Genomic DNA, 26,035 nt, shown 5'->3' with positions numbered 1-26,035 from the left:
TATTTCATAATTATAACATCTAGTGCTGGAGTTCGGAGGCTTAAATTATGTAAACTTAGAGATTATTTTTCTGGAAACCATAAAATAGTCTCTCGAAGGAAAGGGATTTATAAACAGATTTAGTAAATCAATTCATAAATTCACTTAACATAGTAAGTTAGTATTTACCAGTTATTTCAGTTTTTAATTCCATTGCTTTCAGACTATTTGACTCAAGTTAAGAAACCCAACAATGTAAGGCAAGCATATCATACTTCAGCTCCATGGCCAAAATCTAGCTTATGTTAAGTGGATCATTGGGACTGTGGAACACTTTAATAGACTCTTACTCATGATACTATTAATCATACTGAATTAAAAATGTTATTCTAAGCTATTATCATCTTAAGAAATAATAGCCCATGGGTATTTGATTTTGGCACTTATATGCTAAAGAAATAGAGCAATTTTAAAAGGGAAAGAGCATGTCTAATGTTTATTTTGCTCATTCCTTTCTAAATTCAGTTAAACATATTTGGCCGGCATTTAAGTGCTTGAATTTTAAGGATTTTTTATATTTCAACTAATTTGGAGTGGTACTAAAAAAATTAGTATTTTACTTGCTGCCTTTCAATTTTAGTTTTTTTTTTTTTGAATTTTATTTTTTTTATACAGCAGGTTATTAGTTATCTATTTTATACATACTAGTGTATATTTGTCAATCCCAATCTCCCAATCAATTTTAGTTTTAATATTAATTTGTATTCTTTCTCCAAAGAGACAGAAAATAAGACTAACCTACTTGTATGTGGTTCAGCCTATCAGTCTTGTAAATGATTCCACGAGACAGATTTATATAACTGAATCTTCATAACTTTAATAAAATAATCTTGAAATATCTAGTAATTAGCTAAAGGATCCCAGATTTTCACTAGTAGATACTTGATTCCATTCAGATTCTGTTCTTCTAGAAATTTTCTGAAACTTGAAATTTTCAGAAGTTTACTCTTGTCTGAAACTATCTTCTTTGATTATGATAAAAAGGAAAGGGTTTTAGGAAGTTGGACATATTATAAACATCTAAAAATTTACTTAGTAATTCAAAAGCAATGAGAACAATTTAAATGCTGTAAACTGGACAAGGTAAACCATAATCTGAACGAGTACAACTTGTGTTTAATTTTATTTTCTCCCTCATGGTGGAATGGAAAAATGGAAAACTTACATGTTTTAGTCATTAAAAAAAAAACACACACACATACACAAGATAGTAGAGAGAGTTGCCACAAATGTATTGTTTCACACTTTTTGGATGTCATTTTTTGGTTCCAACATTATTAATCACAAAAAGTAACCATTTCGCTGACATTTAGTAAGTAAAATAGATCTCAGTAAAATAGAACCTGCATTCTAGGTTGGACAACATCAGTGCAAAGTCACTGTACTTCAGTGTGCTAAATGGTTCCTAGTAAAACTGATCATTCACATGAGGAAATGAAACTTTAATGATGGATTAATCAAATGCATATCATTTTACTATATGAAGAGCCTCACCCACCAAATTCAATTTAGGAACAGACAGAATTTTTTTTATTAAACTGATGACCAACTTTTTTGCTTATTATTTGTTGAAATGTACTTCTTTTCATCACCCATAAAAAGCAAGGACAAACTTCCTTTAAGGTTTCTATTTTTCATCAGTATTCATCCAAACAAGTTTCAATAAAAGGTGATAAGGATAAACCTGCGTTTCCCTTTATGTATATCTAGTTTGGAGAATGAAACTATGAACAAAAACTAAAAGAAAATAAAAATGGAAGCCATCATTTAAAGATGACTTTATGGAAGGCAAGAGGCACAAATTCCCAGGTGAATTTTAATCGTGTTTCCTCTAAGCCAAGTCATTCAGAAACGAATGGCAAGTGACATTCACTTTAGTACACAATTTGTAAATGTGGAAGCAGGAATAGTTGTCATGATTATTTTATATTCTATCTCTGTTAAAAGTGGCTCTAAAAACAGTCTGATGATTCATAAGGCTGGATAAGCAAATCAAACTTTATAACATATGACAAATTCTAAGTTGCTGGCACTGAAACGGTGGGTTTGCATATGGACAAGTAAGCTGTTTGCCTTAAATCTTTGGGGTACCTTGGCTTTTAATGTTTTGTTCTGATATTCAAGCAGAAAATACATAACTGCATTTTATACAGTAAGCTGATCTAAGAGTGGAAAATTTGTAGGGATGAAGGAAATTCCAAGTTATATGTACGCATATAAGTGGCTTTATATAATAAATGTACAGCCATTAAAGTTATACAGGGACAGTGCAATTTAAAACTCTCAGCTCCTGTTTACAGATTGCCAAATCTAATCCTTTTTGTCCATGTTACTGATAACATAACTTATTTGCATAAAGGTAAACTATGACCTCTTGCTACTATACACTGTATTAAGAATGACATACCAATATCAATCTAGAAGATGAACTAAACATGTAATAAACATTAAAGTCATATAAAATAAATTCAGCTCTGTGAAATTTTGTTTTCAGTTTGCTGACAAAATTTTGCTTCTTCCCTGGATCATTTTTAGCTCAGCATTAGTGCTACACTAGCTAGAATTTAATTCATATGAGTGTCTTTATTCAGTTTTCAAATTTGGAATACCTTGAATCCAAAATATATACCAATAACCTTTTTAAAAAGTGAAGAGTCAATATAATCAGCATGGACTTTTTCTACCAGTTTCATTTTCTAATCCATTTCCCACCAACGGTATTTCACTCTTATCCCTCATAATTTCATAATGAAGTATCCAGACGATGTCTTTCAGACTAACCAGGAATCTAAATCTCAAACACTATTTTGAAGAAGTGTAGAGTAAATAATCTTGGTAATCTGTAAAACAGCTGCGTGCAGCGTGTACTGTATTACAACAGCACCAAACCCTTTATAAAAACCAAGCATTCCTTCTTCCTGCCTTATAGTATTGATACAGTCTCTCATTCCCTCATACTGTGTATTAATTGGAAGCACTTCATAGCCAAGGTCTGTATTGTCAATTATTGTGCGTGTTCCTTGAATGTGAAGGCGGTGCAAAACTGTTTCCAATGGGTAAAGTATAACATCAGAGCAAAGACTGGCAGCAAAGTTAGCAATAAGCTCTGGAAAATAAGCATCCAACATACTCTGCACCGGGCTAGTGCTCTCAGCTAGGTGGCTATGATAAGTCTTTCTCTTTAGAATTAGCAGGACAATCTTCTGAATGACTGAGCTGATGATGTAATGAAGAACCCCATGCAGCACCGTAGGGAAGATCAAGGAAAGAAGCGGAAGTAGTCGTTTGCTGTGAGGCACTCCCAAGCCTATCACTCTTCCAATTCCTTCTTTAATGCATTCCAAAATTCCAGCATTGTCTCGAATTATCTCACTCTGAAATGAAAATGATGAAATGAGTAAAAGTTAACATCTGCTTATTCTGCCACAAAGAAGCATTCTTTCTAGGTGCCTTTTTTTTTTTTCTAGGTGCCTTTTAAATCCTAATTTTCTGGCTAAAGAGGAAAAACATCAATGGTTTGCAAACTTCAAATGTTATCTAGGCATTAGATTCTTTTTTCAAATAAAATTTCACAAAACAGATGGCAGTGAAGCTGGGAGCTCTTCTTATTGGGGGAGGGAAACAGGGGAAGAGATGTGGAGGGTGACACACCTGGTTTCCCCACCCTCAAGAACCTCCTTAGGACACATTTTGAAAAGCAACAAATATTGTACATGACATTGAAGAGGTAGCACAGTGCTTGGAGTTCTTAAGCATTGCTTTAAAACCCACCTCCATTATGTATTTACTGGTCATGTGACCATGGGCAACTTACTTAACTTCTCCTAAGAGTCAGTTTACTGTTCTATAAAAATGGAATTAGGCCTACCTACCTTTTATGCACAGAGTTGCTGGGAGCATTAAATGAGAAAAGGCCTGGTACCCAGAACGCACTCAATAAACATGAGTCATTATCATCTGCACTGTCTCTGCTTTTTTACAGTTATGGGGATATGTGTAAGGAAGTTTGTGATACTGGTTACAGAGGCACGGACAGGCAGAAAAGGAACAACTAAGAGGCCAATTTGGCTGCAGCAATGACTGAAGAAGAGAACAGCAAAAAATGAAGTTAAAAAGGTAGTCAGGGGCCATACCATGCCACTCACTGTGCAGACCCTGGCCTCCAGTCAGATAGGAAGTGACTAGTTGGTTTTAAGCATAAGATGGGTAAGATACAATTTATGTTATACTGGCTGTTGTGTAGAGGAGAATGAGAGCAGAGGCTGAGAAACCAGTTAAAGATATGATGGTGGACTGGTCTAGCAGGTAGCAAAGGAAATAAAATGCTGCAACTGTGCTTTTATCCTAAAATTAGAGCCAATAGGAATTACTGGTAGATTTGATTTGGGGTGTGAAAAAGAGAAGACAAGGATGACCTCAAAGCTGCTGGCCAGAGGAAGTGGAGGAATAGCAGTGCCTTTTACTGAGCTGGACAATATTCCTGGGGTAGCAATTTGAGGGAGAAGATCAAGAATTCAGAAATGTTAAGTCTAAGGTGTAAACTCCAAGTGGAGTTTATAATCTAGACTATAAGGAAAAGGTCCGAGCTGCATGTACAAATGTGAGAGTTTACAGTGAAGAGAACATATTTAAAACCATGAGACTAAAATGAGCTCACCTAACCTAATCCATTTATCTGCCTCTGGCCCCCTTCCCACTCCAGTCTATTTTTAATACAGCAGCCAAATAGATCCTATTAAAGACATAAGTTAGATCATGTCACTCTTCGCTCAAACCTACCAAAGACTTTCCATCTCCCTCAAAGTAAAGCCAAATTATTACAGTGATCTTCAGTGTCCTGTGTGATCTCTCTCCCTCTTACCTCTCAGACCTCATCTCCTCTTGTTCTCCCTTCCTTAGTCAGCTTCAACTGTATTGGCCTTCTTTTCGCTCCTCAAACACGTAAGATATACTCCTACCTCAGGGCCTTTGCACTTGCTTTCCCTCTGCTTAGAATGTTCTTCTCCCAAATATCCATGTAGTTCTTATGTTCAGACCTTTACTCAAATGACTTTTGCTTCTGAGAACTTCCCTGATCTTAAAAAAGTAGTAACATCCCTTGCTACCCATTACACATCTTATTTAATTTCCTTGTTTTATTTTTTAGCACTTAGCACCATAAAGTATCCTTTTGTTTATCTTGTTTATGTCCATCTTCCCCACAGGAATGTAAGTGCCATGAGGGCAGAAAGTTTTTGTTTGCTATGTTATCCCCAGGGTCTATAACAGTGCCTGATATAGGTTAGCACTCAATAAATGAATTTAATTCATTTATTTAAAATTTTAAATTTTAAAATGAGCTTTTAAAAAAAATTAGCAGTTAAGAAAGATTAGCTGAAAGGTAAAGTCAGTAAAAACCTTGATTTAATACTATGCTGAGAAGTCTGAAATTGATCTTAGAGAATATGAGTCAACGTGGATCCTTAATCATCAAAAGGATATAAGCACTGCAACTTAAGAACACTAATCTTGCATGAATATGTAGAATGGACTTTAAAATGCAGGAAACAGAACAAAGATTCTTAGTAAAGACAACAGATCACTAGGAAGTTCATATTGAAGAATGGTGGTGTTCTTTAGGAGATCTATATATAAATGTGTATTTTTCAAGGGAAAGACCGTTCTCAAAGAGATCTGAGCTGCCCAGACAGGCAAAAAACCACTGAACATGGTAGGAAGAAAGAAACTGATGTAACAAGAAGGAAAGAGAATGGTGGCCTACCGGTGGGGAGGAGTAGACAATCTCAGATACTCCCTGAAGTTAGAACTGAGAAGGCATGATGGCTGATTGGTTATGAAGGATGAAAGAAACATGAAAATCAACACTTTCGTAATTTTTAGATTCATATAAAGGTGAGAGTTAAAAGGATTCATGCAAGTAAATGAGTTCTCCAGGACAGTGAATATGGGATACAAAGCAGAGAGGGTCAAGGACTGTGCCTTGGAGCTACAGGAGAAGAGATGGTAAGAGGTTACTAAAAGAAAAGGAGGATGTTCAAGAGAGTAGAAATTGAAGGAAAAAAAAGAGAACTAGAAAATCAGACAAAAGGAGTCAAAAGGAGGCGGTCAGTAGGTGGAACCTGGGGCAGAAAAAAACAGGGCATTTGGGTTAAAAAAACAAAACAAAACAAAATGAACATATAGTGAGCTGGGCACTTTACATAAATAATTCGCTTAATTTTTATAATTCAGTTAATAAAATACTATTCCCATTTTATGGATGAGAAAATTAAGATTTAAAAAAGGTTAGGACATCTGCTTAAAGTCACAGATCTAATTTAAGTAGAGAAATGTGACTGTGATACGGGTCTGCATAAAGCTAAAACTTGTTTTCCCCCAATATATCACGCTGTTTCGTTGTTTTTCCTTAAATAATTATCTTCCTGCTATTTTTTTCCCCTTATCTATAAAATGAGGCTATGTCATAAAGTGATAATTCTGTAAGCTGCAGCCCCATACAAAGGTTATATCCTTTCACATTGCCAAATGCAAGGGGATAGGAGACAATATTTGGGTAGCAAGATGTTAACTTCAGTTAATAATTCTAAAAAATAAACACATAAAAAATCAACAATAGGTTCTGCCCCCAACCCACCCCCAACTGAATCTCTGCCCTGGGGTTTGAAGGCAAGCAGGTAAATGTGAAACACATAAAGGACTTCCTTCCTCAATTTGTGCCGTGCTCCACTGCACTGTGTAGTGAAGCGAGAAAGGTCTGTGATGGTTCTGGAGTTCCTTCACCATTTGGTCCAATTTGTATTGTAATAAGTCAATGTTTCTAAAGTTGTGCAGGAAGATGGGGTCATTACGAGTTTATGCATGAATAAAGTTTTTTCTGCCTTTAAAAAAAAGAAAGAAAAACAACGATATGGCCAGAAAAGCAATTAAGTGGAAAAGAGTAATTAGAAAAGGAAAGGCTGATCCAATGAGGATTTATAGAGAGGAAACTCATAAGCGCTGATTATGACAAAGAAAAAAATATGCTAGAGGATCTGATGTTGGAGACAGAAGACAGGTGGTAGACAGTTAGTTGGATTTTGTGTACAGGGTAAAGTTAAGCTAGCTCTCTTACAGTTTTAAATACAGGAACGGTATGTGAGAAAGTACATTAATTCAATGTACTTAAAGTGCCACCATGTGGTTAGAAATAGTGAAACAATTTAAAATGCTAGCAGGAGATTGCTTTTGCTTTGTAGTATATACTAAACACCATAGCATCAAATGTTCCTTAAAAAGCATATTTAAAAAGAATGCTGTTAGTAAACTACCTATGGGGACTACCTTCTCACTGTTGGGATGATTATCCATCATGTTTTATGTTCAAGTAATTAGTAATTTATTGTCTGATAAGCCATAACTATTTGAATTATTAAAAAGTTGGAGAAAAAAACAAAAACAAAAAACAACCCTATAGATTTTTTTGTATTCAGAGCAGGTCATAGGCTACTTTCTGAGATATCTGAATGAAGAGTACAGCTGCCTGTGTAAGGGATAAAAAGAATTAAAAGTGTGAAGTAAATTTGCAAAGGAAGCAGACACAGCAGCAATGTGCCTAGTATATAATCTTTGATATATGTATGGTATCTGAGAAAAAAAAAATTTTTTAGAAGGATACTGTCTTAAATTTTTCTGTTATACTATCAGACATACATAATATACTGAATATTCCAAAAACATTTTTAATTTAAAAATGACAGGAAAAAAATAGCTCACCTGTACTGTTTCGATTAGACTTGCTGAATAAAAAGGCATTGCCACTATATAAGTTAGGCTGTAGAAATTAAAACAAACTTATCAGTATACTGAAACAAGATGCTTACACTAAATTTTTTAATATCTACATTAATACATCAACATAATTTATATTCAAGCTTGAATAATATCTTCAAGGTTTTTAACTATTAATACCTATAGCCTAAAGATACTTCAGAGACCTGTAACATAAGATGCTTTACTCAACAAATAGAGATGAAAAATTAAGTATTAATAATAACACAGTGACAGCCTGTAAAGAAAATTATTTTAAAACAGTAAAATGTAGGCTTGTTTATGATTCACTGTTTGGACATCTACCTGCACATAGCTAATGTAGCCTGTAAATCTGATACCTAAAATTTAGGTTGAGGGATCCATTCCATTGCTTGCCTTTTTAGTGATATGTGAACAAGGCCACTGTTCTGCTATTGTCCTGTCTATTATCATTATCCATTCCCAGATTTCCCACCACACAGAGCTAAGCCAGTCTTCCATGGTAAGTGAAGTCCTCTTTTATTATTAAAAAACAATATTGTACAGCTTTGCAAAGTTGCCTCCTATTGCCACTATTTAGACATAGTAATATTACAACTTTGCAAACCTGCAAAATATAGTTATTTAAAATAATGTCAAGGTGGGACTTACCTAACCCTATGGGCCAGGTCCTGGCAAGTAGTGGTTTTCAAGGTGAATGGAACATCACTAAGTAATAATGTGCTGGAATGTCCCACAGAGGGAGCCAGCAAGCTGGGGGGTTTCCAATTCCCAATCTTCAAAAAAAATTAAAAAATGAAGAGTAAAATTCTAATTATAAAAATGGTCAGCGTTGTAAAGTCACTAAGTGCCTTTAGGACTACGTTTTAATGACACTAAGGTTTTGAGTTTACTCATCACCATACAAATAAATTTGTATGTCTGCTTACTAAGAGAATAATGATAATAATAATAAGAGTAATAATTTTCCTGGCAATTCAGGTTTAACAAGTTGAAGATCTTTGCTAACTTCCTAAGAACACACAGAAAAATTAGGTTGTGATTTTAGCCTTTCAAATTAGAAAGGTTATTTAAAAGATAACATATATTTTAGGATTTTATTCCTAAACTATGTTACTTTTCTGATTAAGTTCTAGTCCCACAAATATTTCATTGCTCTACTTTCCTTCACTTTGTTTATTTAATAAGCTTTTTTTTCAGTTCTAACACTATAAAAATGGATGTAAGTTTCAATATAAATGCTGCTTTTGATACTTACGATTTCAGTAGAAGATGTTCTCCTATTTGTTTAGGATTCCATTTATGTGAAATCTCCCTAAAAAATAAATAAAATAAAAGCCATGTTTTTAAAAACATCTTGAATTAGCTTAAGCTTTAAAAAAGTAATCAATTTTTAATTTTTTTTAAGCTGTAGAAGAAATATATTCTCATGGTGAACATTTTCCTTTTTGGGACCCGTCAAACAATTACAGTGGGTTGAAAAGAGAAAAAACATAGAAGGTCTTTCTGTATGTGCTGACAGAAGGGGATGACAGAGGAGGAAGAGTTATAACTGATTATAGAAATAAACATGAGACATTAGATAAGATACAAAAATGATAGACTGAGGAAAACAATGGACGGGGAAGAGAAAGGGAAACAATAAAATAGGATAAAGGAATGAAAAAAGCTTTAAAATGTATTTAAGAATGAGAATTAGAAAACAAAACAAAATTAAGTAACTGTAATGCAGAATGACACATACATTTGTATAGCCCCTAATTTTCCAAGTGCCTTTACTTATTAAGATGACATTACTTTTGTGACCTTTATTATATTCTATTATCTTTTTCAGCTCCTACTATATGCCAGGCATTGTGCAAAGCACTCTGCATAAATTACTTCTAACCCTCACAATGAACCTATAATCCCCAATTTCATAGATGAGGAAATCGGCTCAGAGATGGTTCATAACTTACCCAAAGCCATGCAACTAGTTAGTGGTGCAACTGGGTCTAAACCCTGGTCCGTATGACTTGAAGTCTATACTATCTGCCTGTACTGCCTCTCATCTCACTTGATACAAGAAGGAATCCTGTGAGATAAGCAGAGCAGGTACTGTCCTATTTCTTTTACTTACGAGAAAAATAAAGGTCAAAAAGATCACAGGGATATGTTCAAAGGAGAGAGGCAGAATGTCAGGTCTGGAACCAAGGTCTAGGACTGCGTGCTTCCTACTATTTAGGTTACCTTTGGAAACCAGAAAAGAGAGAAGAAAAAGAAGAGAGGCAAGCTGAATGAAGAACAAAAAGGGAGAAAGTTATATCAAGAGAAAAGTCAAAAAGGAGAAAAGAACATGGAGAATAAAAGGGAAAGTAAAAAGGAGGAGGGTGGGGTGATGAAAAGGCAGACAGAGGGGATGCAAGGGAGGGAAGGGGAGGGAGGAAGGCAGAGTAACAGAGAAAAGGAAAATGTAAAATAAAGGGGAGACTGGCTGCCACCAGCTCCCCTGCTGACATTGGCACCCATGTACCATGGCCACAGCAGGAACCTGAGAAAAACATGTTCTATTTGAAATGAGTAAGTATGACAATCATAAGGAGACAAAGGAATATATTTTATACTAAAAAGGTAAAGGAAATTAATCACTGATAATGTAAGTGCTCTAAAAACAAACTCAGTACACTTATGGCACGGGTGGTATGTGAACTTTTCTACATTTTTCTAGGAGACTGAAAGGTCTGCAGAGAAACTTTTAGACAACAGAACAACCATCTCTGATTCATATAAGACCTTAGAGAGTGTTCTGAGTCACATTCTGATTAAATTAATACCAGAATACTATATGAGGCCTGAACAACTATCGAAAAATACAGCTGGAATGACATTTAATGATTAAGACGAAAATTGCAAAAAAAGATTAGGCTACTCAACTTACTGACAGTGACTTTATGATTATAAAACAAAATATGCTAAAAGTTTTATAAATTTTCTGGGCACTGCTATTACTCTTACTATGGCCTCAGAAAGGGTTACCACAGGTTATTATGACATTAAATTTGAGCACTCCATTAACATTATGGATAGATGGGTCTGTGACCTGCATTTCTGTAAGGACTGGGCCACCTTTCCTTTGAATACTAAAATTACTGCTGCCAGTTCATAAGATCATTAGGATTAAGGTAAAAAGAGCGAAAAAAGAAATTTAGAATCATGTATAAAAAAACCCCTGAGACGCTCTTCCTGGTATCTGCTTTCTACTCCTTTATAAAATGTGTAAAACTTATTGCCACAGCTCTAGAAATTTAAATTAGCACATTTAAATGCTTCAGGAAAAAGGGCAGTGTAAAAATCTACTTGTGATTAAACCTTTTTATATTTCATCATCAAATACCAAAATATATAAGTATATTTAACTCGCTATTTTCACAAGCAAAAACTGTCCTTCAAATGAGCAACAAAATTAAGTGACTTGCTTTTTATCAAAGTTTTTCATTTGACAGACTAACACACATACTCCCATGCATAATTAATATACAAAAGCAACAGAATTTTTAAATAACGCTCTATTTATACAGTCTTTACTTTCCATTGCCTCTTATTTTCCCATGCTCAAACAGCTGCCCTCTTAAAAAAAAAAATCTTCCCTCAATCTAACCCAAGCCCCTCATCTTCCAGCTCCTTCTCTTCATCTCTCCTCTTCACAGACGACTGTCTAAACTTGCTATTTCCATGTCCTAGCTTCCCACTCACCTCTGAACCCATTCCAAATTGGCTTCTACCCTATTATTCTACGAAAACAGCTCTTGCCAAGGTCCCCATGACCTCCACATCACTAAATCAAATAGGCATTTTAAGGTTGTGCTTTATTTGACCTTTCAGCAGCCAACATGCACTTGTGTTCTTCCCTCCTTCTGGAAGCACTCCCTGCCCCTGTATTCCACTATCCCATACTCTTCTGGTTTTTCTCCTCTCTTCTGGTCTCTACTTTTGACTCCTTTGCAGGGGCATTTTTCTTAACTCAGCAACCTATTCTGGAGTTCCTAAAGGCTCAAGCCCTGTTCTTTTCTTACTATATAAGTTACATTCCTTCCCCAGGCAATCTTACCCAAGATGATGCTTCAGAACCTCCCAAATCTATTATCTTCAGTTTAGACTTCTGTGTCAAAATGAACTTGTCCAAAATCAAACTTATGACTTTTCTTTCTTACTCTTAGACTCTTTTACTGTTCCCTAATTGAGAACTTAATCAGAAAGGAAATCTAGTGAATTGGAGAAAGAGTTCATTGTATTTAAAATGGAATGTGTTTAAAGTCAGTGAATTCAGAGGAGTCATTAGGAGAAACAGACAACATGAGGAGAAAACAGTAAAACGGTAATGGTACAACTACAAATGTGAGATGAGTCAAACTAAGCTGGAGTTCAACTAAATGGATTCTGTGAGAGACTGAACTATACAGGTAGCCTTGGTTAGAGGTGCTCCTTATGTTAATGATTTGAGAAATGCCACATGAAAGGAAAGGGTACTTCAGGGTAGAGCAACACAAAGTCTAACTCACTCCACCTGGGGGAAGGTTTGGGGAAGGATTTAGGAGGGATCTGAACAGTAGATAAAGAAAGAGATCACAGATGATGATCATTTTTTTTAAAGTAATAAATACTGAGAAACTATAATGTGATCAGATCACAAATTCAGATGTGATCATAATCAGTATAAAAGAATAATGGTGAATCCAGACTCTCTCACCTATTGTACCTAGTGATCACCATGAACCTCAGTCTCAGAGACCCTAGAGCTTATCCTCCTCAAGTGGTAACTTATGTGAAATGCTTTGGGTTTCTGCTTTAATACAGTGTCTGCTATGACTTTGTTTTCCCCTAAGAAAAGTCAACCTTGCCCAAATAATTTAGAATTAAAAAAAAAAAATGTTTACACTGTATGTCTGAGAATGGCTTTATTTGACATCTAGTTACACAAGCCAAAATCCTAGAAGTCATCCTTGACACCGTGTCTATCATCAACCAACTTTAATCCATCACCAAGTTCCATCAATTTTACCTAAATATATCTCAAAATCATCCATTTACATCCATCTCAAAAGATAACATCCTAGTCTTAGTTACCATATTTCTCACCTAGATTGTGATAGCTTATGAACATGTATCCTTTTCTCTACTTTGGTCCTCCTGCAATCTTTTCATCTCCACTTACAATGACCCTTTAAAAACATAAATCTGATCATGTCATTGACTCCTGCTTAAAACTCAATATTCTTAAAGTGGCCTACAAGGCCAAGCACAGACTGGCTCTTGCTCTCCATCCTGCTCTCTGAGCTCAAACCCTATGAGCCTTCCCTCAATTACACGAATTCTCCACATTCCCCCTGCCACATTGCCTCTGCACCAACTGGTCTGTGTCTCCTGAATGCCATTCGGATCTCAGCTTAAGTGTCATTTTATTAGGGACACTGTTCCTAACACTCTAATACTGTCACAGAACCATATTCTTTTCTTTTAGAGAACAAGTCTCAGTTTGTAATTATTCATTCATTAGTAGGATTATTTTACTTAACATATGTCCCTTACACTAGATCCCAAGCTTCATGGTCACAGGTACCTTTTGCTTCTTCTCCTCACTGTATACCTGATTTCTAGCACAGAACCTAGCACATAGTAGGGACTCAGGAAGTATGAGCTAAATAAATAAATGAAGTAATGAGTGAGATTTACCACAAAAATTTAACCCAAGTAGAATACCACAAAGATAACCTTTTCTGTCTTCTTTAATAAGATTCAAAATGACCAAGAGAAAATACATACCCACACAACTGATGTGTCTGTATGTCTACAGGGTAAGAAAGTTAGATAATAAAATTTAACAAAATTTTGTGCCTTCTCATTCCCATTTCTCTTTTCCCTTCCCTTCAACCTGAAGTTAAAGTTACGACTTCATCTCTGCTTTAGAGAAATGGTGTTACTTGTCTAAGGTCCCAGAACTAAAAAGTGGAATAGTCAGGACCAACTGTTCTGACTGCAAATACAGAATTCTTTACTCTTTGCCGTATAGAAATTACTGAATTTTGTTAAATTTTTATAGAATTTTGTGTTTGTGGGAGAACTTCAAGAACATTTGATGACAAGTACTAAGTTTTGATCTTATCCTGTGATATGGAAAACAATGGGGTGAATAAAGTTAGCCAAGGGCAGAAATTCAGAATTTTTTAAGTATGAGAGGAAAAACTTAGCTGACAAAACACTTTTTGTTTTCTCTGTAACACTCAGCAAAGCTGTGTTACAGGAACTTCAAAGCTCTGTGGTCCTTTGAAAGCAATCACACTGGCAAAAAGCCTGATATCAGTCTCTTCTGCCTTTATTTCTTTCCCTACAAAGACTGATTCTCAGATTGAGATGCTAGTGGCTGCACCTTCAACTACCTCACACTTCCTTGTCAATCCTAAAAATTCACCCTGCCAGGGGCCAATTCTGGAATAACAAACCACTCGGTCTTTAACTCCATCCCTGGGATTTACTGTTGATACAGAAAGTCACAGAGTCCTGCCAAATAGCACCTAAACAAATTTATGATCTCCAACATTATCTCTTAACATTATTTTCATGTATTCCTTGTAAGGTCCCCTTTCTGTTACTCACAGCTGTGACTGTCTCAAATGTCTATCATCGTCCTTATGCTCTATCTAAATCACCCCAGTACTCATCCTTCTTTCACCTGTATCCTGTTTCAGAGAGAAAATATACCCAGAAGCAAACATTCCAATTTCTCTACCCTCTCCCTCCAAAAGAATCTACAATTCTGATTCTCCTCTCTTGGCTTGTACGCCACCACTGTCCTACAGCTTACTGCTCTTGTTAATTTGTTTTGTGAACATCTCTTACTATTGCCTCTCCTACCACACACACACACACACACACACACGCACTCACACATCGCCCAGGATTCTGTCCTTGGTCCACTCTCTGTCATCTAGTCTACATGTCCTCCTTAGGGAAATTCATCCATCCTAAAGCTTCAACTGCCACTTTTGTGCCACAACATTCAAAGCTATGCCTCCAGCTTCAAATTGTCTCTGAGACTCTGATCCACAGTTCCAACCACTACTAGGCATGTCCCCCTAGATGTCTTGCATGAATCTCAAACTTTATTTATCAAAAAATATTTATTTATTTATCCAAAAGTATTTATTTATTTATTTGGCTTCATCAGGTCTTAGTTGGCAGCATGCAGGATCTTTGTTGCAGCGCGTGGGCATCTCTCGTTGCGGCATGCGGGCTTCTCTCTAATTGTAATGCTCGGGCTCTAGAGCACGCGGGCTCAGTAGGTGCAGCAAGCGGGCTCAGTTGCCCTGCGGCATGTGGGATCTTAGTTCCCCGACCAGGGATTGAACCCGTGTCCCCTGCATTGGAAGGTGGATTCTTAACCACTGGACCACCAGGGAAGTCCCTCAAACTTCATTTATTGACAGTTACATTCCTTATCTTCTTTCCCACTCCAACTTACTCTTCTTTATGAATTCTCCAACTCAATTCCAATCTAGAAATCTGTCACTGCTGCTAATTCACTCTCCCATAATCCCATTCCCAATCTATCACCAATTATCTATTATACTTCAGAAATGTTTATCCAGCTCCTCCCTTCTGTTTTACTCCATAATTCAGACCCTTCTCTGTCTGGCCTAGATCACTGTAACAGTTCTCTGTAAGTCTCTGTCTACAACACTCCATGTTTTAAAAAAACACTGCCACTTGAGAAATCCTTGATCAAAGAACCCATATATTAAACAAAAAGAAACAATCCCCCCCTTAGATTCCCAACTCCATAGACAATAAGTCACTTACAAAGGCAGAACCATGCTTTAGTCTAGCACCTCAGCCTCTTTTCATGTTATTCTACTCCACACATGCCCAATATTCTAAGCACAAGACACTTCTTATCACCTGGATCTTCCAACTTCCATAAAATTGGGCATGCTGTCACCTCTACTTGCTCTCCTTCTCTGCCAAGTTATTTCCTACTCATAATTCCAGATCTAGCTCAGATTTCAGGTTGTTAAAAAAATCTCTGCCAATAAATCCACGCAAAGTGTCCCTTGCACTCTGAAAGGGGTTTGTTTAATTACGGCACTAATCACGATGTACTAAAATTTGCTTACATGTGTCTCCTTCACCAAACTAGCCACTTAAATAACAGGAATTGCTCACATACTCAGGTCTGTTCCTTAGTTGATAATTGTTGATATATAGCAGTAGGAGCTGAAAGAGCTCAAAAGATATTAGACCAGGAAGCATTTTCTTTATCACATACTAATTCCATATGATGTAATTAATTATTTATTCTCAGTTTCTTCTCTTAGCTACTTCAGGCAAGTTTTCAAATTCAAGGTATTTTTAGCAACTATCATATTTTGTCATATATTTAATATGAAGCTAATCTGAGAAAATGCCAAAAAGGTACCTCGGTAAAGGTGTGAATTCACTGATTATTCCCTCTGCTCCAAGTGTGACTCCCTGAACAATAAATGTACTTCCCATTCCTTTCCAAAGAGCCCTTGGTCCCTAAAATGAACAAAATTTATGGTTATTTCTGTTAATGCCTAAAAAAGAAACCAAAAAAAGGTCTTAACACAACTTGATATTGAATGTTTACTGATATTTTCCAGTAAGGCATTATTCAAAAGGACATTTTAGTAAAGAACTACAACTAAAGTAAGTCCTATCATTATTTTAATATTTGTTGGGTGGCCTACATTTAGGTGAAGATAAACACGCCAATTAATTGTCTCTAATATGGATTAAATATCCCTAATATTTAATTAATTTTGGCAAAGGTGTGAATTTACTGATTATTCAGTGATATCAAGAAGATGTCATTATCATGTTAAGTTAGTTTTAGTATAAGAGTTACAATATCTTTAATAACTAAAAGGAATTATTGTTGCTTTAATTATGACTAAGGCAATGGCACATTACAAATAACTTTAACAGAATGTACAGACTAATTCTCACCTGAGTTTTGTTGAAGCTGTACATAATATTGATGACTGTAAATGGAGTGAGATGATAATGCCGAGCATGGTAATTAACCTGTAAAAAAGATATTTCATGATTATTTTCTGTTATTGTCTTGTCAAGAAATAAAAAGGCATGAAAGATACAGTGGAGTCATAGCATAAACGAAAGTTCAATTCTAAAGTCAGCATAAATTACACATAAGCAAAATTACTCTTGAAAGTGCTTTAAATAACTTAAAAGTACAGTACATGAGGTTATACAAATACAGCCCTGAAGACCAGTGTGCAATATACATAGTGATGTAGAATATATAATAAAGAGGGCCTTGGTGTTTGATATTTATGTTTCCTTAAACACCAGAATTACATTCAGTGTGGCAAAATGCTCATGCCATTAACACATAGGAACCACGAAGAACTCAGGGAACAGCAGATTCCTGTCTACCAATGGCAAGCAATAACAAGCTACAAACAATTGGTAAATTATGAAATCAGTATAGGGGGTCAGAACTAATACTTATTAAGTGACATAATAAAAAAGAAAGTATCAGAATGCATCATACATTCTGAAGGTATTATTTGCTAAAACATTTTTAAAAGTTACTCATATATAAGTATACACTGGATCACAATGTGATATTGTCACAATGTAAAATATATGCCTGAAATTCACTGTTCTAGTATACATAACACTGTTAGTGCTATTTAAATAGCTATTTCTCTCTATATGCGTACTTTTTGGTGCTAAGCATAAACAGCTTAATTTTTAACTATTTCTATCTTTTCTAACTCAATTTTCAAAGAAGACAAGTTATATTATAGGAGCTTTTGCCAGTGTGGTCCACTAGCCCTCAAGGGCCTCATTACCCTTTCAGGGGATTGACAAGTTCAAAATTATTTTCTTGATACTAAGGCATCATCTGCCTTTTTTATTGTGTTGACATTTTCAGTAATACTGCAAAAGCAATGGTGGGTAAAATTACTCACTCTGTAGCATGAATGACGGCAGTGGCACCAAATTATATTTTTGTACTTATTGTATTCTTTATCTGACTCACTTATAAAGAGGCAAAAGCCACTTTCCCTAAAGAATGCCCCTGGTGAAGCAGTAAGACACATTTATTTTATAAAATGCTGACTCTTGAGTACACATCATCTTTCTCATTAATATTTTGTGTGCTGCATAATGAAGATGGCTGTCATAAGGAAAAGAACTTGTCCGAGGGAGTTGTGAGCCTGAACTAACCACTTTTTTCATGGCTCACCATTTTTTTCTGGAAAAACTAACAGAATATAGTTATTCATACTTGGGACAACATGTTTTTAAAACTGAACAAAGTGGGCTTGTTGATTAAACAACAACAACAACAACAGTATTTGTTGCCAATGATAAGTTTGAGCTTACAAGCAAAAATTATAATTCTGGAAAACCTATATCCACTATCAAGATCATATGAAAACTGAAACACTTTTCTGGTGAGATTGGTAGCAATTTTAATGACGGTGGTCTTTTGATACTGTAAAATCAAATGTCATAACATTTAGATGATCTATATAATTCAGTAAATCAATATTTTTCAATTAATCAATGCAAGATGTAACAGAAGCATGCATGCATAAAAAATCCATTCAACATGAAGTACAAATCAATAGATTTTAATGTAACAGGGTATAAAAAGTTAATTGACGTGGTTTCAGATTTCACATTGCAAATAACTTTTAAAAAGTTACCACTTATTGAGTTTTGGTATAGTATCAAAGAAGAATATCTGCCAATTACCTCTTGTTTCTTTCAAAAACAAAGTGTTGCAACAAATTGACTGTAGAAGCAGATGTGAAAATCTGGCTGCCTTCTATTATACCAGACATTAAAGATATTTTCAAAAAAGTCATAGTGATTTTTCATAAAAAGGCTATTTATGTCAATATCTAATGAGTTTATTAATATTTTAATGAATTAAATATATATATATATATATATATATATGCATAAATTTTTCCAGTTTGGGGTTCTGAAATGGCAAATATTGACACATATAATCCATATAAACAATTGTTCTTGGAGACCTCAATAATGTTTAAGACTTAAGAGCTTTCAAAGACCAAAAAGTTTGAGAACTGATACATTATAGATTTTGGTGCATGTCACATGGGATAATGGTTACATGGTCTCAGTCATTTATCTGAGATCTGTACTTCAAATCAGGGTTAGGATTACTGTTTAGAAAATCATAGAAAGTACATTTACCTGACATTGGCGGCGTAGAACAATGCAGGGATGGGCCAGTACATTTTCTGTAAAAAGACTTTAAAAGAATAATTTATAACATTTAATTTACAACACATATAAATCTGAATTTATTCTTGAAGAATCATGCATTATTTAAATTATGCATTTTTCTTAAAAGTAAAAAAAAAAAAGTTTTCAATTGTCTAGACATGTTTGCAAATCACTGTACCAATAACAAGATTCAATATGAAAAAAACTAAAGCCAGATTCGCAAACTGGTAAGCAAAAGCAACAACATATAATATTAATATGTACAGTATAAAGATGAAACTACATCTTGTATGCCTGATATGGAAAACTTCTTTCCCAGACAATTTAAATGCCCCTTTCCATTTCTTTCAGAGGATGTCCTATGAACAAAGTTCCTATCAGAAGAGCCATCTACCCTATAAATGCTGTAAATTTTGGTTTTTATGTACTTTGCACTTAAGTTATATGGATTTTAATGACCATGTAAGTAACACCTAGATGCTATGTTGCTAAATATCTTGTTATAATTTTAATGTTCAGCAAAAAGGTTCAATGCACAATTACTTTTTTTTGGAAGGGGAGACAAGATTAGATTTTATTTTATTCTTTGGATAGACACATGAAACTTCTTACAATATTCCTTACAAGATTATTTTGTGTTTATAAAATTGAATGACTATTCTCTATCCTTACTGGGGAAAAAAATCAAGTTATCGATTTTAAATAATAATTTTTTTCTGCAAAATATTTTTCAATATTTAACTACTGCTCTAAAGAAAACAACATTAATTACCCAACATTATAAATTGCATTAAAGAAAGAACTTTAAATAAAAACTTGAATTAAAAATCTTTAGACAAAATTACCTTGCAAGTCCGATACCAAATCCAGCAAATCTATTCAACTGTTCTAAAACAGAAGGAATAAGATTACTCATAACCATTATTTAGGTTTACTGTGAAAACAACAAAAAGTATTTTCTTTTTAACATGATATTCATTTAAATTCCATGTACCAAAATCAAATTCTGATAGGGGCCAGAGAGGCCATCTGAGAAAGTGAAGAGCTCTGTGGAGGCTTGTGGCAAGTTGCAAGGTGTATACCTTCTAAAGGCCCAACTGCTTTTCAGCTCCAATCCATTGTTGCCACATGAGACTCTGAGTCCAAGGTTTCAAAGCTGTGATTTTTCTAAAGAGATATTCTCATTTTTATATAGCATCTTCCAATCTTAAAATACTAGCAACTATTTTGAAAAGCGTTAAAATGTTGTGTGGACCAAATCAAACACGTTTGCAGGTAGAATCTAAGGCCTACCAGTTTTCAACTTCTGACTACAAATAATTAAAAATTTTTTCTAGAGAAGACTCTAACTGATACTTTCACCAACTTTACCTCCCATGTTGTAAAATTCGTCCTTCACTGTTACTGATGGAGAGCATCTATGTTAAGCCACTAGTTGCAAGCAAAAAAAACCATGAAAATTATTAAATTGAAAGAGCACTTAGGGTAACTGAAATGGGTAAATAAGGCTCTCTTCTATTTCCCCAAGTTTTAAATACTTTGATAGTAGCTGCTTAATTAGGTCCCGGTGATAGACTACTGCGTACATATGCACTATAGCTGATGGCATATCTATAGTCTTATTAGAAGAGTTTACAGCTGGAAAATTCCTATGCATATATCAAAACAGAAAATAAAATCTTTTTCTCCTTAACTGGAAAACTTAAAATCGTAATGGTGAAATATCACGACCCCATGAGACCAGACATTAAATTTCAGCTATAATACAATATTCACAAGGGATAAATTTTCTTTCACCCTCATTTCTCTCTCCCCTCTCTTCTCCAATCCCTCCCTCTCATCTCTGCTCTTTTGAATGAAGTAATGCCCTCACTATTCCCTGACAGAAAGAACAAGGTCACTAAACAGTCTGGGGAAACGACTTGGTTCACTATTGCCTTGAAAAACGTGCAAGGTAGAGAGAAGCTTCTTTTGCCCAATGAAGATACTTTCCTTCTTTCATCTTTTCCCTTTTTGTATGTGTACAGGTCATCTGCGAATATTAACAGAAAATACCACTGACATTTTCTGGAAGGTGTTAGGAAGGTTTACTATTGTTAAATGTGTAAGTCTCTCAGGCTTCTATCCTCTTTGCAAAGTTATTCACCAGCCTCTAAACTGCTGCAAAAAACCCCCACAAAACCCTGGTTATTAAGTGCTCCTCCTCATTGAAACCATCAAAGCATACATTATGAAAAGATAAAAACATCAGCTTTACTGCCTAAGAAGGTAACAATCGTACATGCATTTTTAATCATTTATAACTTTCCAGCACTCCTTCTGGGACCTGTAGGAAAAAAACAACTAGACAGAGTGAAAAAAACTAATTGTATGACACTGAGTAAGTCACTGATCCTCCTCCATCTTTCCTCACTGGATGACATTTGAAGTCTATTCCTCCCAGTAACCCAAATCAAATAAATATTACTGTATTTCCAAGTCGAAATCAAAGAAATGAGAATATAATTTATGTCTGGAATATACATAATATTTAAGGATATAATCTATTATTCTAACAGTTTCAGGAGAATGGGAAGATGCAGGCATTATATCCATTTTACGAATACAGCAGATGTTGACAATATCTAGATCATACAGTGTTGAAATTAAAACAAGTCTTCTGACATCCTACAGAGAATAATTATGTCTTGATTCCAAAGTCTTATCTTGAAAATCTCTTAGTGATTTTGACTTTTTAGTGGAGTTTTAAGTCAGAGAAAGAAAGCAGGAGGTGGGAAAATACAGGGGTAGTTTGGGGATCTATAACAGATACAATTCCTATGAGTAAATGGAAAAAGGAAAGATACACTTTTAGCCTACTGTGTGCTCCATACTGTACTAGGCATTACTCACACCTCATTTTTTTGACACTTATAAAACCCTGAGTTATTCTTCTACACACCTTAAAGATGAGAACACTAAGAAATCACAGAGGTTAAGAAAGTCTCTCAGCTTTTAAGAGTGGTAGAGCCAGATTTGAGCCCAAGACTGCCTTTGCTGGAAATACTTCTCTTTCCTTCCACATTTCAAGGAAATACAGCTGTTGGTCAATTAGGTATTTTTCACATGATTCCCAATAAACAGTAAACCATTTCCTTCTTTCTTGATTCAGGTCATGGAATGTAATACGCCAAAACCCTCTGAAATCCTACCACGCAGACCACAGCTAAGGCAATCATCTTGTTTTGGAAGTGATCCCGGACAAAACATTGGTGTGAAAAGCGGGATGAGGCCCGCTTCAGGGTCAGAGGACAAAAGGAGGGCAGAGGGTGTGGCGCGCGATAGGCCGGGAGGCGGGACCCTCCGCGTGGCTTCCGGGGTCTGCAGGACCCGTGCTGCGGCTCCCGACTCCACCCGCCCTTACCGTGCGCCCCAGGTCCCTCACCGCTGCTCTGCCCGGGCACGCTGCCGCCGCCGCCGGGAAAGGGTTCCTCCGCTGGGCCCTCGAGCGGGGTGGAGGGGGCGGGCACACCGTAGGGCGGGCTCTTCTCGCCCCAGTGCAGGTTGCGGCTACCCGGGATGTCTGGGGGAGTTGTCACCCAGTGGCTCAGGTCCGACGCGGAGCTGAAGGACCTTGCAGGGAAAGCGCCGCCAAAGCCCTGCTCATCCCGGGCACCACTCCGATAGCCCAAGCCATCGAATCCGTCCGGGCGCCGCGGATGCATCGCAGGCGGGGCAGGATGAGAAGGGCCCACCCGGAGCCCACCACCCCTGGGGCCACGGCGACCTCGGGCCACACAGCTTTTCCTCCTCGGCAGTCGCCGCGTCTGGGGAAATTCTGACAACCGGAAGTCACGTTACAAACCCGGAAGTTCGTGGAGCACGTGATCGTAGTCTCTTCCGGCGGCCATTAGAGACACGGTTGCTAAGGTGACGCGGCAGTAACTCTTAAAACTGCAGCCCTTAGGTAGGGAGTAGGAAAATGACTGTGAGGTTAATGAAACACAGTACCGAGAGATGCTGTGACGGAATTGGGGCAAGAGGTGCGGCCTGGATGAGAGGAGATCGAATAAAGATGTTTCCTAGAGGGAGTTGACGCGTGGGTGGAGCTGACGCCAGAAATCGTATCACAGCCAGAAATGCCCCGCCCCACACAAAGGCCCCAGGTCTAGCTCTTTTATTTCCTCGCTGGTATGGTGCCCCGCCTGCCAGGAAGGAGGTATTAGAGGTTAGAGTTGCGGGATGTTTGTACATCTGGCTTTGCCTCCCGCACTTAGCGTTTTGGGTAAAATCTATTGAGAGCTCTTGTTCGGCCCAGTGAACCCAAAAGTATCGTGGACGGCTAGAGCAAGCGTTAGAATAGAACATCGCGGGAGAAAATCCTCTTCCCCCCGCCCCTCCCCAATCCACCCCAGGAATATAAACTGTTCTCCGGGATTTAGGAATTAAGCATTTTGCTTTTCTGAGGCCACAAAACAACTATAAATAGTTTTCTGTAGCTTTTTCTTTTTTTTTTTCCTGCTGCATCTAAATCACTCAGGGTATTTAAATCCAAAACGATACTGTTCAAAATCGAGACCCTAGTTAAAAAATTAAGAGGACTTCTAAAGAGAGTCTCCTACTGCGTGTTTTCATCAGCTCCATGGGCTCTTCTGGCAGTATCTCTCTCCCTAGATCTGAACGAACCTAACATGGGTTCTTCCTGTGTCCCTTCTGACCCATTGGACTCCCAGGATTCTGAGGGCTTTCAGAAGAGAACCCTGACGCACTATTCTGAATCTTCCAGAAGCCAACCTTTTTAAAAAGTGATTATCAACTTCGCCTTGAGTAGATTGACATTCTTAAATTGAGTTGTAATGTGGCTTGGGCAAATGTATTGAGTCATTTCCTGAGTAAGTGTATCCAGTATTACTCGAATACTAATACCAAATTACTGTGTACCTAATATCAAATTAGTTACTGGACGTAATAAAAATATTTCTGTGTTCCTTAAGAATGATTGGCTCAAGATTGGGATTGGCTCAGGTCCAAAACATATTGTTTATTAAAAGAAGGAGAAAAAGGCCTGTGTGTGTGTATATACATACTTCTCATATAAAAACAATGGCATCTCACAATTTCACATCTACGTCAGTGGAGAAAGGATGAGTTACTAAAAAGAGGACAGTGGGTAGCCACTTGAGGGGAAGAAACAACAGCCTCACCTCACAGCTTACTCCCAGATGAATTCCAGCTGTACTATAGTGTTTTTTTTTTTCTTTAGTTTTTGAAGATTGAGTATTGGAAGAAAATAATTGGTGAATATTTTTCAAATAGTGGATTGGAAAACTGTCTAAAAGTGACAGCAAAGTCAAAAGCCATGAAGGGAAAGAGTAATCAACCTGACCATATAAAATTTAAATTTCTACATGATAAAAAAGTAAAAACATAATAATCAAAACTTAAAGACAAACCACAAACTGGGAAAATTACATTTTAACATGGTTTAGACAATGGGTCACTTTATTGTAAAAAAGAGCTCTTAACAGTAAGGGAAAATTAGTAGAAATGTAAGCAAAGGACATGAAGAGGCAATTTATTAAAAAAAAGAAATGCAAATGGATAATAGTTACATGAACAAATATCTGCCCTCTAGTAACTGAAGAAAGGCAAATTTGAATAATAACCATTTTTTCTCTATAAAAATGACAGTGTTTAAAAGGGAAATGTACATTATCATGCAAAGTGAGAAAAAGCTCTCATTCATTTCTGGAATGGTATAAAATATAATAATGTTTTGATGGAGGGAAGTTTGGCAGTTTGTGTCAAAAACCATAAAAATGATATCTTTTGACTCCTAAATCTTAGGAAACACATATAGGGTGTAAATATTTACTTATGCACATGTTCATGGCATAATTGCCCATAATAGGAAAAATTGTCAGGATTTTAAATATCAAGTAATTATTATGCATTAATAATTAAAATGGTGCATCCATATGGTCCTTTAATCAACATACATTTATTGAGCACCTAACTGTACCAGGTACTGTTCTAAGCAATGTGGATAGAGTGATGAATAAGCCAGATGAAGTCCCTGCTTTGTTGGAACTGGCATTCTTTTTGGGAGGCAAAAAACAGGTAAATATATCGTGTCAAATAATGAAACAAACATATACTATGATGTTAGGTAATGACATGTATTATATTTTAAAAATTAAATGATAGAGGCAGAGTTTTTAGATTGGGTGGTCAAGGAAGATTATTGAAATAAAGATTATTTCTCTGGGGAAATAATCTTTAAACAGATCTAAATGAACTGAAAGAGTGAGCCATGTATGACTATCTGGGAGAAAAATTTTCAAGGCAGAGCTAAGTATAAGGTCCTGATGACAAACTAGGTAGCCAGTGAGCAAGGACTCACTGAGAGCTGAAAGGAGGGCAGGGGCCAAATTTTGCAGGGCCTTGTTGGTGATAGACAAGAATTTAGGTTTTTTTAAGGTGACCTTAATGATGTTCTAGAAGGATCAACCTGGCTCCCGTATGGGGCAAAAGTGGAAGTCTCTACTTGGCAGGCCATTGCAAGCTGCTGAGGTAAGAGATAGTAGTAATCTGATGGAGACTGATAGTGGTGAAGGAGGTGACAAGGGCTAGAGTCAGCATGTTTAAAGATTACAAGAGAGATAGATATCAAATGGCAAGTGAACATGTTAAAAATATTGTGCACAGTATGATTTCACTTTTGTAAAAATAATAATAATGATGCACACACAATGAAAGGATATATGTTATGTCTGGGTGTAGGATTGCTTATGAGTTTTATTTTTTTACTTTGCGTTTTCTAATTGTTCTAAAATAGGGTTTTTATTTTTGCTAAGAAGAAAAATTATTTTCAAAAAAATTAATAGATTTAATTATGGGACATGGCAATAAAGTTCTTTCTAGATTATTAAACCTGTTCATA

At 36.1% G+C, this 26,035-nt stretch overlaps 1 protein-coding gene across 2 annotated transcripts; it reads right to left on the bottom strand.

The window, feature by feature from the left end:
- Nucleotides 1-1,250: 1,250 nt before the first annotated feature.
- SLC25A46 (solute carrier family 25 member 46) lies at nt 1,251-22,962 on the bottom strand. 2 transcript variants are annotated; one of them, XM_007192087.2, is made up of 8 exons: nt 22,517-22,962; nt 19,959-20,001; nt 19,081-19,138; nt 16,828-16,905; nt 16,277-16,377; nt 9,086-9,142; nt 7,792-7,849; nt 1,251-3,413 (listed from the first exon to the last, which is right to left on the bottom strand). In XM_007192087.2, the coding sequence occupies exons 1-8, from the start codon at nt 22,815-22,817 to the stop codon at nt 2,835-2,837; spliced, it is 1,275 nt and encodes a 424-aa protein (XP_007192149.1). In that variant the 5' UTR covers nt 22,818-22,962; the 3' UTR covers nt 1,251-2,834. The 2 variants fall into 2 exon arrangements, with proteins under 2 accessions (XP_007192149.1, XP_007192150.1); XM_007192088.2 differs by having other exon boundaries at nt 22,538-22,961.
- Nucleotides 22,963-26,035: the final 3,073 nt, after the last annotated feature.

The sequence above is a fragment of the Balaenoptera acutorostrata genome, chromosome 2, assembly GCF_949987535.1.
Source record: "Balaenoptera acutorostrata chromosome 2, mBalAcu1.1, whole genome shotgun sequence".
Lineage (NCBI taxonomy): Eukaryota > Metazoa > Chordata > Mammalia > Artiodactyla > Balaenopteridae > Balaenoptera > Balaenoptera acutorostrata.
The sequence above is the reverse complement of the archived record's forward strand: the minus strand, read 5'-3'. Positions and strand labels throughout refer to the sequence as shown.

Coding starts and splice junctions, on each gene's coding strand:
- SLC25A46 (XM_007192087.2), bottom strand. CDS start 22,817: ATGCATCCGCGGCGCCCGGACGGATTCGATGGCTTGGGCTATCGGAGT. Junction 20,002..22,516: donor TGAGGGACCTGGGGCGCACG/GTAAGGGCGGGT, acceptor CTTCTGTTTTAG/AACAGTTGAATAGATTTGCT. Junction 3,414..7,791: donor GTCTAATCGAAACAGTACAG/GTGAGCTATTTT, acceptor TTTTCATTTCAG/AGTGAGATAATTCGAGACAA.